General features: G+C 35.6%; 1 protein-coding gene across 1 annotated transcript in view; it reads right to left on the bottom strand.

The window, feature by feature from the left end:
• Positions 1 to 16,895, bottom strand: part of LOC140147850 (F-box/LRR-repeat protein 5-like) — a 53,823-nt gene that overhangs the window by 13,273 nt on the left and 23,655 nt on the right. The window contains 4 exon segments of the mRNA XM_072169619.1: positions 157 to 389; positions 14,791 to 14,838; positions 14,841 to 15,446; positions 15,913 to 15,995. Coding sequence (XP_072025720.1) covers positions 164 to 389; positions 14,791 to 14,838; positions 14,841 to 15,446; positions 15,913 to 15,995 — 963 coding nt within the window. The 3' untranslated portion in view covers positions 157 to 163.

Genomic DNA, 16,895 nt, shown 5'->3' with positions numbered 1-16,895 from the left:
GCAAGTGGACTACGGAGAAGTCTAGTCGCTCATCGATAGGGTGCTCTCGTCAATCAACTACCTATTTCACCTATAACAGACACAATTTCTTGCCTAGCTATCAACCAAAAAAGCAAGAATAGTAAGCACCACTCTTTCAAACAACCTGTCTGTTACCTTTTATCTATTCCCCACTGCGGCAGCACACTCTGCCACTGCATTCCAGATTCTGACATCCACTGGCCGTGTCTGCATATGGGCCTTCCAAGATATTATCACAATAGAAGAACTCCTGATGGTCCAACAATGGACAGGAATAAGCCAGCTGGGAGATGCCTGCTGCGGTGACGCCCAGACAACCGGAGAGATCCAGATGGTGAAGATTGTCTAGTCCACCTTCTGCAAGAAATCTGTAAGAAGAAAATAATAAGTACGTGATATGTTAACATGGAGTTTAATTTTACAGTAACTATTAGACAACCTCTTAATGATCCCGGCACAAGCTGGAATAGGCCAGATGCAAAATGCCTGATGTTGAGGGTAAAGGAAGTCATGTAATCAGAAACTAAAAGGTACCTCAATGAATAGAGCACATCCACATCTTCCAAAATATGTTATTTCTTGGCTATCGACCCATGTTTAGCCAGTCTAATCTCAACATGAGCACAAAGGGAACCTGTACAGGAAGTGACATTTGATGTAATCAGGTGATACATCATGTTGCAAAGGATTCTGGGAAGGGTGAGATATCTTCTTTATGCATGTTAATGTGGATTACAATATCCCGGTGAGGAAAATGAACCAAACTACCAATGACGTCCACAATTGCTGGGTGTCAACTGTTATGTGAAGCATATTGTGGTCGATGTCATCAGTAGGTAGGCATTTACCAACATACCCCTTCACACATATTTACATACAACAGGCACACAACTACTTTGACCTATAATTTTCATGGTATATGAACAAAATTTCAAATTACTCATAATTCTACCAGCACAGATCAACATTCATGACAGACGGGGGCTTATTTGAAAATCTTTCCCGTTGGCATTGAACCCAGACCTACTTTTTCTCATTCTTGGTTTATTCTTGCACAGCTGATTTGTCATAATGTAGGGCTGCCAAGAATACAAATTACGTTATTCAAGGGAAAATCAAGGTGCATATTTTAGTCTCCAAAATTTCTTATCAGGCCTATCTTAATACATACATACATTTTTCCAGGTCATCCATATTTAGCTTTCACTGAATGTAAATCCTACGTACCTCCTAATAACACTGCCCTTTCTAACAAGTTATCATTGTCTTAGAAAAATCTTTTTTATCAAAGAAAACAGCTCAAAGAAAAACGGCTCATAATTGAAACTCCCTTCACAGAAAAGCCTCGTCATATTTCTTCTATTTTTGTCTCTATTTAGGATTTTCCTACATTTGTTTCAATTTAGTTTGTCAATTCATGTTAAAATACTGTAAAGTGTGTCATATACCTTTGTGATTTTGTGATTTGGTGTATCTGTGTGTATGGGGTACTAAGGTCTATGATCTACATGCAGGTTAATGTGTGTGCTGGGTGTGTACGAAGTAGTGGTGGCACCGAAAATGTTTTTTTGGGGGGGTCATGGGGGGACCAAAGTGAATTTCAAGGAAGGGAAAAAATCAGCAAAAAGTAGAACTTTTTGTAAATTTGAGTTTTTACTGGGAGCATCTAAGGGAAAGAGTTCTGACTGGGGGACTTTCCCCCATGGCCATGGTGCCTCACTGGTGAGAGTCTATAGTCCTGAGTATAATTTGCGGAGTCCCTCAAGGCTCAATATTAGGTCCTTTACTATTTATTTTGTACATAAATGATATAACAAATACCTCGACTATATTAGACTTTGTATTGTTTGCTGATGATACGACAATTTTATACTCAAGCAATGAAATTGCTAATCAAATGTCATTAATAAATAAAGAGTTATCCGAAGTGAGTAACTGGTTTAAAGCAAACAAACTTTCTGTAAATGCTAGTAAAACTAATTACATGATTATGGGTACCCCTAGAATGACTTCGATAAATAATTCACAAGAAAAGGGTAACCAAAACCAAATTTTAAGGTGTAATTATTGACGAAAATCTCACATGGAAAAACCATATCAACGGAATCTCAAAAACAATCTCACGGAATATAGGTATGATAAACAAGTAGAAATTTTTATACCTGGGCGTGTTTTGCACACGCTTTATTGTACGCTTGTCTTGCCTTATATTAATTATGGTATACTTACATGGGGAATGCATGTAAAACATATCTTGATAAAATACATTTGCTCCAAAAATGGGCCATGAGAACCATTTCAAATAGCCATTATCGAAGCCATTCTGGACCACTATTTCATAAATTCAATATGCTCAATGTATATGATATATTCAAACTAGAACTAGGTGTATACATGTATAAATATTCTATTAAACAACTGCCATGTTCATTTGACAGTTTCTTTCTAAAACGATCCGATATTCATAGCTATCACACAAGAAACAGTAATAAGTATAATCAAACAAGAAACAAGAAAGTATTCACTGATCATTCAATCAGGACTACCGCCCACTGTTATGGAATTCCCTGAACGATAACCTTAAAGTAGCAAACTCAATCAAACATTTTCAAACAAATATAAAACACAGCTAATCTCATTTTACAACTAGTTCTTGGAGCCCTGTTTTTGTTCTTGTGTGATAGGCTTAATATGACAGCGTTGAAGCTTTGATTTTACGTTTGGCGGACAAAAGTGTGAAAAAATTATTTAGGGGTGAACACAATAAAAATTCTTCATTGTTTATATGTTTCCAAGGGTAAAATATCATGCAGTTTCAGATTTTGGCACTTACAACTATCTATCTTTTATAGATTTTAAGAAAAATTCAATTTTATGTCCGATTTTGGCCGAAAATAGCCGTTTTGCGGTGACAAAAAAATTGACTTGGCCGAAAATAGCCGTTTTGGGGTGACAAAAAAATTGACTTGCAGATTTCCTGTGAGTGTATGAACATGAACACTATTAAATAGTGCCCAATTTTCTATACTAATTGTGTAACAAGGGTACAATTGTGATATTAAAAGCTTTCAATGGGATCAACATATTTCTTTATTTTCGTAGCAGCAGTAGAAACTTGAGCGTTCTGGTGACAATTGATTTGTAAAAAAGTACAATATTCGCCTCATTTTCTATTTGAAAAGGCCACATCTCCACAATGGTATGAGCTATAGGGATGCTTTAAGTGTCTTTTTGCTCAGTATTTCAATAGCTAAATGATAATATAATAAATAAGTAAGCTTCATTTACAGAAAAGAAAATAAATTGCAATATGCTACCCCCACCCCTAAGAATTTTGAGGGTGTAAAAATTAATGGATTTTCTAAAAAAAATAAGTCCTTCAAAACTGGGAGGTTTAAGGCTAAACAAACACAAACTTGCTCTTGCCAATACCTCCCTCTAGAGCAAGTTTATGTTTATTTAGCCCTAAGTATCCCCATTTTGAAGGACTTATTTTTTTTAGAGCAAATTTTCACAATACTTGAGGATTTCGGGCAGAAATATGTCTGTACAGTGCTATGGGGAAAATTTTCAAGTTGATAATTATGCATTTTTTTATGTCAGATTCAGTTTCTACACAAAATTTCACTCTAGAAAATGTTCCTTTAAGTAGGATATCTTTCACTTTATGTTTTCACCATTCTGGCCACAAAAAGTAAGTCAAAGCTTGAATGCTATCATATAGCCTACTCTGTTTGTTTGTTGTTGTATTAATTTAGTTCTGTAAGGGGATGGTCAATGCTGGCCTTATTGGCCTTTCGATCATCTCCTCCATAATTGTCTTGTTTTATTTTTATGATGTTGAATTTCTTTGTATTTTGTTGTTTTTTATTATGGAAATAAAGATGGAAATAAATAAAAATAAATAAAGAGTCAGTAAAGTAAAATCACATTTTGAGATTTTCTCAAAAACTGTTAATTTTTGCAGGAATCTGTTATGCTAGTTGGATTCCTTACATCACTTCCTTCCTAAAAAAGTCCCAAGTTTTGAGATATTTTCTCAAAATATCAAGAGCTATCTTAAGAACCACTGAACCAATACTAGGCTTGTTTGTACTCATTTTAATGCATTTTTCATGCTGATTCCAAATATGGTCATGTACACTTTTATATACTTCTCATCATTACATTTAGAGATACAGTAAAAACAATATCTAAATTACTGACTCCAGAAAAGTATAGAGATAATATCTAATTGTCTGTAAGTATTATGTCACCTGTCATACTTAAATATCCCACATGACCATCTTTAAGATAATATGTATCCGATTCTATGTAGAGCTATTCATATCCTAGGTGCACACTGAACAAGCCATACATTAACAAAAAAACACTATGTATATAACAGATAGACCGGTACAATTAGCAGTATTAGTTCCTTGCCCAAAGGGAAATTCAAGTAAGCTCACTTTTCCCACTAGAACAGAATAGACACTGCAGAGTCTAGCACATTTACATACTGAGCTAACTCGATCACTTAAACTAGAACAGCACCCTACATGTATATCAGCCATTAACCGGTTAACCCTATCCACATGGGTGTCAACTGCAGACGACAAGTTTCAAATTTTTTTTTGAAGTTCAAAAATTTCAGAATTTTCATGATTTGGAATCAGCATGAAAAATGCATTAAAATGAGTACAAACAAGCCTAGTATTGGTTCAGTGGTTCTTAAGATAGCTCTTGATATTTTGAGAAAATATCTCAAAACTTGGGACTTTTTTTATGGCTATCATGCAGTCTGTGATGCAGAGCATTAAAATAATATGATATTTTGAAGATATCTAAGTCATATTCTATCACCATTGCATGCTGCAGGTAGCTGCTCAATCCAAGGTTTGTCTTGCCTAGATATAACACACAGGTGAAGGCACAGTCACTTAACTCGCAACATTCAACACTTCCTGCCTCTATTTTTACCGCCCTACTTCATAAATATTCCTAGCAAGATTAACGAAGCAGATTACACACCGCAAAGTTGACACTTGGTGTGCTTACTCTGAACATGATCGGGTTGATAATCCATTCTAATTATGCTTAAGCTTATTTCCTGATATAGGCTGGGAAATCCCCCCAGAACTTAGTAAGTGTGAATCCCACAGAGTATGGGGTGGACTTGATTACAGATAGTCATGAGAATCTTGTCCACAATGATTACAAGTTAAAACAATGTGTTACAAACAAGGACAAAGCATTTCACTCACAACATTTTAACAGTTTCGCCATCGCAACATATTTTTGATGGTACGTGGGAACAGGAAAAGTGATCCCAGCTAGAAATCAAACCCAGGACCTCAGGTTTGCGAGACATGTGCCTTAACCACAATGACCACCTGAGCTTCATCATTAGACAAGACTGCAAATTTGATATAGATTGGTCACTCAAGAGTTCCTTGAATATTGCCCATAGGTAGGGCCTCCAGGGGCCAGGAATTTTCAATAGGGGGGGCATCATGTGCTTTTGGACTAGGCGCCTCGGCGCCCACACACAGCCAGGCCCGCTCTGCAAAAATTAAGGGGGGGGGGAGTTACAAATGCTACATTTAGATGTAAACCCTATCAAAATTGGGCATCTGGTTACGAGCAATTTATCAATGACTGAAAACAATACAAAACAAAAGAATTTGAATACTATTTTTGTCAATATCTCAAAAACAATATCAGCAACATCCGACTCATTCCCTTTGATCATGTCACGTATGCTTTTTATTGTAAACTTCTACAGGCTGAGTGTGTATGTGTGTTTAGGTATTCCTATTCCCAATCACATAATTCTATGACAAAACTTTGATGGTTTTAAATTAAAATAAAGATATGGAATAATGGATAGAGTAGGGCCCTTAGTAAAAAATGTTTCCTTTGTCCCATTTATAATCCTATGATTTTTTTGTGCGCATCTAGGGACTATGACTAAGAAATGACTAGGACTATTTATTGAATAAACTGTAACTAAGATCCTGTAGAGAGTTATTTATTGTAGGGAGTCTCTGAATCAATGTCAGTCCTATTTTCAGATGTAATGACTAAGATTACATTCAGGATAATTTTACACCAATTCCAAAAAAACACACAAATGTGCAATGTATATTGCCATTAACATCCAGGGGTGGAATTTTGGCGGGAGTCCGAGAGTCGACTCTCGCAGAGACTCCCGTAAAAGTCCTATTGCGAGAGTCCATGTGGACTCGCGCTGGAAATGATCGGTTCATCGAACTTACGTTTAAGTTCAACACGCCTTAAAACTCAAAGCCTGCAAAATATAAAGGAAAAGTCGCCAAAGATGCAATGACATATGGAAGTGAGAGTATGATGACACATATATTAAAAACGTAACTTTGTTAGTTTATTTGTTAGTTTGTTTGTTTGAATGCATTTTATGTAGGCCTACATATATAATACCTTTTGGACTCCCGCAAGATTGTACAACGAGAATCCATTTACGGGAATCCATGGACTCTCGCAAAACTCTCTTGCGAGAATCCACTTGGACTCCTGTGGCACTTACGAAATTCCACCCCTGAACATCTACAATACTCCACACCCCCTACAAACTCCACACAAACAAACAAGTAAACAAACACTCAACAATACCTTCAATAACATGTTGAGATACAGAGACAAGACAATGAAAGAAATTAGTAGGGTCAGGAAAGAGTTGAGATATCCTTTGTTTTATATTGTTTTGGGTTTTTTTGTTTTGTTTTTTAGAGAGGTTTAATGGACCATATTTTAAAACAAGCTCCGCTGAAATTACAGGCCATTCATGGTGGATGGTCGCAAATCTAGCTCCTGCCATCCAGTATTTATTTTGGGACATTAGAGCACATCAGACATATCGAATTGCATTCTGAATACGAAGCATGTCTTTCTGATATCAAATAATTTTCATTTTTTGAAAATCACAATAAAATACAAATTTTATGACAAATTATAAAAATTTGATATTTTTCACATTTTGATATATAACAGTCCTCAAGTAAATTATATAAATCTAATGATATATTCTTAAAGTGTATGTAGCAGGAGGAAAAGTCGACGGTCAATTGAAAATTTTGACCTTTCATATTGAAGATATGGATTTTTTCCCAAAAGACCTAATTTTTTTTTGTGTTTTGGGGAAAAAATCCATATCTTCAATACGAAAGGTCAAAATTTTCAATTGATCATCGGCTTTTCATCCCACCTACATACACTTTAAGTATAAATCATCATTCAAGTACTGTTAAATATCAAAAATATCTATTTTTAATGATTTGCCATAAAATGTGTATTAAATTGCGAATTTCAAAAATCAAAATTATTTGATATCAGAATGACATTCTTCGTATTCAGAATGCAATTCGATATGTCTGATGTGCTCTAATGTCCCAAAATAAATACTGTCCAAACGCTCATACCCCAGCCCTTAATGGACCATATTTTAAAACAAGCTCCGCTGAAATTACAGGCCATTCATGGTGGATGGTCGCAAATCTGGCTCCTGCCATCCAATTCACATTAAGTACCGTACTGTGTACTTGAATTGGGCTAGGTCTAGATAGACACTTCATGGTTAACACCTTCCTGTTGCATTACATAACCAGATAGAAGAGTTGTACTATACCATGCATATGATTATCATGTGGTTATTTGGTTTCAATTAGTGTAAGGTGCAATTCCAGGTTATCTCTAATTGCATATGGCCGTATCAAATGAATTGCATCAGTTTCTGGAGTTGGTTTATTTTGTTTTTAATTTTTAAGAATACTCTCAGATTTCAAAGTTCCAGCAATTCATTATGATGATGAAAAACCTCACTTAAAATAAAGACGTTTTTATTGTATTCTATTCTGAGAACCTTCAAATAAAAAGAAATACATTTTTTAAGATTGCCATGAATAGGATTACAACTTCAGTGCTAGCAATATCAATCAATCAATCAATCAATCAGAACCATTGCAGTTACCCAGAACAGGTTGAACACAGACATCCAAGTGAACCTGCCCTAGCCTCAGTGACCATGCTAGTATTGTGTCTTGCCTAAGGCAAGCATTACCTAAGGCAATCATCAAGAACTAGTCCTACTTACCTAAAGTTTGTTCGCCTTATATAAGATGGCAAAAATTAAGACTCATAACACCGTGTATTGATATAGAATGGCATGCACACAGTTGAGTGCAATGCTTACGCTAGTTGTGGGTTGCATGTGTGAATGGCGCACGATTATGTGAACTTACGTGAGCGTGAGTTGGGACTTTATTGATGCACGCATTGATAAAAGCCGAAAATTTCAGCCTTATATAAGCCGAACAAACTATACAAATTTCCAGGTAAATCTAGAAACCCCACTATTGTCAGACAAGTGTGGAAAAATATAGGTCAGCTTTGTAGCAAAGCTAGTCTGTTCCTAAATAAGTGGTGATGCCTTTTGCCAAAAGTGCCAAAAATGAGCAATTCTGTAATGGAAATACCAATTCAGGGCTGGAAAAAATGAAAATTTCCCTTGAAGATGATCAAAATTTCCCTTCAAAAAGACAAAATCTCTCCAAATTCGTATGTATTTTTGTTTGTTTAAGGACCAAGCTTCAAAATTTCCCGGGAAGGAGCTTCTCACTTTCCACATTTTTTCCAGGCATAAATGGAATTTCCCAAACAATTTAATGATAATATATATATTCATCATTGCAGTTGATTACATAGAGGATTATATTCTGCCAAATCTTCAGCTAATGCCCCTCAAAATCCGTACTAGACAAGATTATAAATAGTTCCAAGTGCAATTACAAAGTCAACATGATATGAGCAGAGTTTCAGGAAATTAAAAAAAAAGTATATCATTCATCCAGAATTCAAAATCCTTACTTTATCATAACAACCTAAACCCACTGACAATACCTAACCTAAACCTATCCATCTGCTATCCCATTCTTCCTCCTGCTGGTCAATGGATCACTCAAAACTAATATTACCACCTTGCACTTCCTGAGAATCCTGGATGAGTGTCAGCCGGTGGCTCCATGGCAGGCACCGTGGACTGTGATGGCAGACACCATAGACTGCGGCTATTCTAATAATGTAGATTACACGATGAAACTTGGCTCATCTATTGTTTCTAACATCTGATTAGGTACTTGTGCTTTACTCCGAGACAAATAGGAAAGGTGTGATACTGATATGAGATAAAATTGATGGTGTAAACATGTGTTTCAACTAAATCTGACTAATTGTAGTTTTTGACCCTGTAGAGTGTGCTGACCAGAGCATTTATTGAAATGAGTACATAGCTGAAAATATTCTTTTTTTATTACCTACAAGTCTACAACTGAATCAGATAGCTTGTTTGTATAGATTAATGTTTACAACCACATGATTACACTGGCCATCCAATGGTCTATGCTTACAAATCTCATTCAGCTTTCTTTTTCACTTTACGGCAAATATCAGGTACTGATTGGCCAATTCATAGAAGTACTAGCACAGGCTCTGTGACGGGACATTGATACAGGTATGGCGATCCAAGATATTTCAACGCTTCACTCACTATTTTAGAGGCGCCACAGCTTGCGAATGGGGCTAGTTCTAAAGTTTTACAACAACCAGCATCTCATTGGCTCAACAATTAATGTTGTGTGAAAAGCATCACGCAGATCTACTTAAAGCAATAATGTGTGATTTGCATAAAGAATAGATTCCTATTTAAATGTTTGTTTTCACTGATCACATTATCCCCTTTTAATTTCGAGCCAAACAAATGAGATACAACGAAGAAAATTGCAATTTTATTCCAGCGCCTACAATGCGTGTACTGCGCTCGCCGATCGTAACATGTAGTACTACACGGAGTATCGCGCTCGATGTGTGTACACATAAGCGGACATCCATGGGAGATGTTAGCAAGCAGTCGATCGATGAACTCTCAATAAAACCGGGTCGGCCCGGTTTTAATATAAAAAGTTAAATTTTACTGTTATTAAAGCACTTCAGGCTTAGTTTTTTACGTGGTATTTTAGTACACTTCTGGGCATTATAATTATGCAAAAAGTAGAAATCCGAGTAAAATTGAGGGCGTCGCTGTGAAGCAAATCACACATTATGGCTTTAAACACCCCCTCTCCACCACACACACACATCCCTACTCGTATTCACCATGAACAAAGGACATCCGTATCCCCCTTATTATACACCTTTAACTGAGGGACAGACACATTTCAAAATTAATCGCCACATCAAGGGCATTTACACAAGTTTGACACTTCACAAGAGACCATGTATTGCACCCAAAGCTGAAGCCCTTTTGTTGACACAATCTTATTTACAATTGTCATACAATTGGTATAAAAACCAAAGATGTCCTTAATTCTTGTGTGTCCAGTTACTGAGGTTTTATTCATGAGTGTGTCCATGGTTCATGGTGAAAATAACACACACACAAACAAATTTGACTGAAGCTTAAAGAAACCTTACTTGACACTAGATAAGAAACAAACAAATTTGACTGAAGCTTAAAGAAACCTTACTTCACATTAGAAAAGAAACCTATTTCACAAAACCTCAATCTATTCTTAATTATACAGAAGATATACAAAAAAAGGTTTCCCGGACAATCCATGTGGTCCGCAAATTGGGCTATTTCAGATGAAATCCATACACCCTCTATTGAAGACATCACCTTAATCTTCCACAAAGGGAGTGTGAATTTAAAACGGAGTCATCCATTCAGGTAACCCCATTTGAAATTCACACCCCCAGTGTGGGAGATTTAAGGTCATGTATGGATTTCAACTGCAATAGCCAATACTAACAGGTACTGGCTGAAAGTCATCACAGCATTGCTTTGAATAACTTATTACATTAAAGACTTTGGGATGGATCAACTTTCAGCACTTTTACACTCCTCATACTTATTTTCATCTCTGGTTTCAACAGCACGTAATCTGTGAGTACCAATATTCATTAACAAAATGGTACTCGCTTGATGAGTGGATGCTGCATCAACTACTGTATAAGTGGAAATTTTCGCGAGGGTTTTATTTTTGCGAATTTCCCGATTAGAGCTCCAACCGCGAAAATAACACCTCGCGAATGTATGCAATAATGTATTACAAGTATAGAGGAGGACTGGGCAATCGCGAAAATAACATTCGCGAAAATGTGTCTCTCACTACAAGTCGCGAAAATAACTGTACGCGAAAATTACCACTTATACAGTACCACTCTCAATTCTCGCTATTCACAATAAGGGCGCCGCCAGCGGTTTGCGATGTAATCGTGATGTATCATGGGAAAAGGTCGACATCCAAGTCCGCGCAATACGAATATTACCATGCTATTACATAGGAACATGCGACAATATTTTTTTAGTTTGTCAAAATAAAGGTGTTACACATGAATCGATACTCAATAATACTTAATGTGATTTGAAATGTGCACAATTAATTTTTTCTCTATCGATTTGCGTGTAATACCGTTATATTGACAAACTAAAAATATTGTCACATGTTCCTATGTAATAGCATGGTAATATTCGTATTACAAAAGACTTGATGTCGACTTTTCCCATGATACATCACGATTACATCGCAAACCTCTGGCGGTTCCCTTATTGTGAATAGCGAGAATTGCTGTACTCTGCAAAATTTCAAAAGGAGGCACAACTTCCAAGTAGTCCTGCTGACCGGATCACAGAATTACTTTACTGGGAGATAATGTACAATTTTAGTGCTAAAATGGGTCAAAATGGAGTAACATGACCAATATGCTGGTACCCTGTACTTAAATGCACTGTGATTTTTTTTATAATTTTTTCCCGCCAAGTCCTGCGATCCATTTTGGATGGAACAGTGATCCCCAAAAAGGGTCGCGATCCAGTTTGGGAACTGCTGCACTATATATAGCTGAAATTAGATGAAGTCATACAGCCACATCCAAATGGTTTTTGCCCAATGTAGAGCTCATTACCCAACAAAACAAAAACACTCCATTGGTTAAAAAACCAATCACTGCTCGCTAAATTCAGCTTAAGAAACCATCCAATATTTTTTTATTGACCACATTTATACTGTAATTGGACAATGCTTTCTATTTTTACTTGGCATTTAAATGTAAAGACAGTGTATAGACAAGCTTTGTTAGTTTGTTTGCATTATTTATACCCCTTCCTTCCCACACATTTAACATCTATTTTTTCTTTTTTGCTGATAATCTAATCAGGTTGAGAACCTCTGGCCCTGCCACCCCTACCAAATTACATCACTGTACCCCACACAGATCTCCAGATATTGGGACAAATGAATAACCTAACAAATAATGAAACACACAAACATACACCCCCCTTCCATATCCATACTTCTCATATACATAATGTCATACATCCCCCCCCCCCACACACACACACAAACAGAAAGAATACACTATCACAAGATCCCCTTTATGGCTTAAGTCCGGAGATAAAAACAAGGCATATTTTATTCTTGGAATTATTCTTATTTTTCAAAGGTCAGAAGTATTTCCATTAAGTGTTTACAGGAACAAGAGCACTTTATTGATGAGACGTGAATCCTGAAAAGTATTTAATCAAATCTCTTTCTGTCTCTCTTAGTAAGGTATTTGCTTTGATTCACCTCAGTTTGGTTGGTTTTTCTTCAGCCATGAATTGGGCTACTTTTTTAGCAATCTGCCGCCATCTTGACACAATGTCCACTGCACCTATAGCCTAAAATATTGTAGCAACACTGAATACATTTACCCCAGCCAGACAGGTAATGATGCTTCTCCAGACATATCGGCACAAATGGATATCGGAGGGATAAAATTGATGAGATGAAAACACTTTAAAGTATGGACAAATAGCCTCAACAAAACACCAATATCTATCAATTAGGGCCGCTACAGACTCCCGAGTATTTTGACATAGAATATTTGATGTAACATATCTACGTTATTTAATCTAAATTCTAGTCCCATTCTATTTCCAGCAACTTTAAGTTGTAACGAAAATTTGATGACTTAAAATCGATAATATGTTAGGTAGAATATCAGGTAGAAATATAGATTTAAAGTCATCATACATTCGTTATAACTTAAGGGGGTACTACACCCCTGGCCAATTCTGTGCCTATTTTTGCATTTTTCTCAAAAATTATAGCGCATTAGTGACAAGTAAAGACATGTGTATTATAGGGGCAAGGACTACAACTACTGCACTGAAAATTCAGCAACTCAAGGCAAGTAGTTATTGATTTATTGATCAAATATTGGGTTTCCCTCATTTTTGACTGTAACTCCACAACTGTTGTCTGTGTTGAAATAAAATTTCCAGTGCAGTAGGTGTAGTCCTTGCCCCTATAATATATATATCTTACTTGTCACCAATGCGCTATAATTTTTGAGAAAAATGCAAAAATAAGCACAAAATTGGACAGGGGTGTAGTACCCCCTTAAACATTACTGGAAATAGAATGGGAATAGATTAAATAACATAGATATGTTACATCAAATATTTTACGTCGAATAAAAAGTCAGTAGGGTCACTTCAAATGTATATACCACTAATATGTTTAAGAGGATCCCTTCTTCAGTTCTGTTCCTTACAATATTTTCCTACCAAGTACGCCATTTTTTAAGACAAGAGACATGTACTACCTGTGGAAACCTCTTTTATATCCGCTGCTGTTAAGGGATCTAGAATGAGCGTTTATTGCGTTTCGACAGTATTTTTTGTGGGATATGAGAGCACCTCAGACCTATCGAATTGCATTCTGAATACTGAAGCATGTCTTTCTGATATCAAATAATTTTCATTTTTGAAAATCACAATATAATACAAATTTTATGACAAATTATAAAATTTGATATTTTTAAATTTTGATATATAACAGTCCTCGGTAAATTATATAAATCTAATGATATATTCTTAAAGTGTATGTAGCTGGGAGCAAAAGCCGACGGTCAATTGAAAATTTTGACTTTTCATATTGAAGATATGGATTTTTTTTCCCAAAAGACCTAATTTTTTGTGTGTGTTTTTGGAAAAAAATCCATATATTCAATACGAAACGTCAACATTTTCAATTGATCGTCGGCTTTTCATCCCACCTACATACACTTTAAGTATAAACTATCAGATTTATAAAGTTTACTTTGAGTACTGTTAAATATCAAAAATATCAATTTTAATGATTTGCCATAAAATGTGTATTAAATTGCGAATTTCAAAAAATCAAAATTATTTGATATCAGAAGGACATTCTTCAGATTCATAATGCAATTCGATATGTCTGATGTGCTCTAATGTCCCAAAATAAATACTGTCCAAACGTTCATACCCCAGCCCTTAAATGATTGATTAAGAATATCTAATTGGCTCTTCAAAATGTGCACAGCTATCCAATTCATTGATTGGTATATGAATAGGGGTAATCAGCAAATCTGTCTACCTTACAAAACCCATTAATACACCAAGGCCAAAATATGATTGTTGCGTTGCACAAAAAATTGTTTGATTGGTGTAACATAAAAAAAATTAGGGTAGGTCGGTCGGCAATTTGTTTTTTTTTGTTTTCTTTTTTTACACACACATTTTAAGCTGTAAATTGCGTATGATAAGGGCTTTGGGACTTTTTTTTTACTTTTTTGTTTCAATTTTGTTTTAATTTTTTTTTTGGCAAAAAAATAAGAAAAAGGTCTTGGGTTGGGCCTATTTTTATCAATCAAACAAACAAACAATCAAACAATTTTTTAAGGCCTAATTACCTTAATCCTGCATCGGTTATCTTATAGCATCCAGAAAGACTAAGATACTCCAGACTCCTCTCCATGGCAACCCTATGGTTGGGGCTACCCTCATCACTCCCCATCTGTTGACAAATAACTTCCTCCTCAGGATACGAAAGCAGCTTGAATGGTCGCTATAGCGACTAGTCCTTAGGGCATCATTGAGCCCTGTTTGGTCGCCGTGGGCAACCCCTGTCCTATTTGAATTCAGCTGATGGTCTAACGTGATGGATGACCTCCTGGTGTTACTATGACCACCGGTAAACAACCGCTGTGTTGCGCTATTGGAGCAACAGCATTTAGTCTTTGATGCGGAGCATGATGATGAATTTGCATTGGTGTCATCATGCTGGTAGCGCCTAGGCCCCTTAGTCCTTTCATTATTGGGAGCCATGGACCCTATCTCATCCACACTGCAGCTGCTGCTTACCACACCATGACAACTACCACAATTGCATTGCTTTGTCTTCAATCGGCCATTTTTATCAAAGTCTCTTTTGGCGACGGGCTCTGTGGTATCATGCAACTTTTCCGATAGAGCTTTAGATAGCTGTCTCAACGCTCTATCAGAGATGCTTACGCAACCAGACAGGTCGACATGCTTCAACTGACTTCCAGCACGATCCTTTCCGAGCCTGCAAGTAATAGTTAGATGATTGGTGATTAACAGGGGTTGTACAGGTTCAAAAATGTTTATAAGAGTCCTTACAGGCCTCAAACTAAGCTCTTTTTTTTATCAACTGGCACTCATTCAAAGGTACCTGTATAAATTCATTATTCATTAATTTCAAAGATATCAATATAATATGGAATTAATATCTCTTTGAAGTTTGTGCTAAATGGGAAACATTGGGTAATCCTGGTATGCATTTTTTAAATCATCAATTTGTTAATTTTTTAAATTTTTTTTGCTAAAACAATTGTGTTTCACTAAAAAGCTGAAAACAGCATAAACCAGTGTAAACACAACAAATATGGACTGAAAATAACAAAAAACACATACATTTTGGTTTTTAAAAAAAGCGGAAATTAGCTGAAAAAGGAACTCTCACACCCCTAAAGTTGACATATTTAGCAAAAACTTACAAACTTCAAACTTACCCTTTGAATGCAATATCATTGACCTTGGTCATGGATAGGTCCAGATGTTTCAAGTTGGGACATTTAACCAGGATTCGATACACCTAGAAAAGAAAAATAATATAATGTAGTACATTTTTGGTCAATGTTGAATAACTTCATATATGCAGAAACAGTTTGTACCATATAAATTATTTCCACATCTAAAGAGCTGATTTGTCCAATTGAAATTCTTAATTGCGTTTACAAAATAATACAAATTGTTCTGATTTGTGTCAAGTCTTTAAAATTACATTATAGTTTTCCTGACATTTAATTTAATGCTAGATAATAATAAGATGTGCTTGCACTGTAATGCATATACTATGTCCAATGCATAAAAAATGTCTTTGTTTCTTTAAAATAGTAATAATGGTAACCAAGGATTCTAAACAATCATACAGTTGCTAGACACAAATGTATTTTAATCCTTCATTTGTTTTCAACTATAGAGGGGGCTAGGCTCAATCTACTCAAAGTAATAGCAATACTCCAAAATAATATGATATGTTATAGAGGGGGTAAGACATGATATAAAAGTGGAGTAATCAAGTAGGGTCTGATTTAACTCAACAGTTTTAAAGTTAAAATAGTGTAAATGTAGTTGTTTTTCATTGATTGAATTAAACACAGATTTTGTGTGGGGGTGTGTTTGTAAAGTATACCTGCTTTGTACATATTACAGATTCTGTCACGGGTTTTATAGCTCATGTGTATGTTTATTGTATGGCTATTTATTATTTTGTGCAATTTGTGCGTAATCATTGTATTATTAAGGTTTCAATATTAGCACTGAGGCTTTTCAGACTATGATCTTTTAAAAGGCAATAAAAAATTATATAATAATTTGATTAAAAGAGTTTTATTTCAACCCCACACTATTTTTCGTTCACCTGAAACACCTTCACTCTTTGATCAATTATTATTGGAATTTTTCTATAGGCCAATAAAATTATTATTAGAAT

The sequence above is a fragment of the Amphiura filiformis genome, chromosome 3, assembly GCF_039555335.1.
Source record: "Amphiura filiformis chromosome 3, Afil_fr2py, whole genome shotgun sequence".
In the NCBI taxonomy this organism is placed as follows: Eukaryota; Metazoa; Echinodermata; class Ophiuroidea; order Amphilepidida; family Amphiuridae; genus Amphiura; species Amphiura filiformis.
Note: the sequence above shows the minus strand (reverse complement) of the source record. Positions and strands in the feature narration are given on the sequence as shown.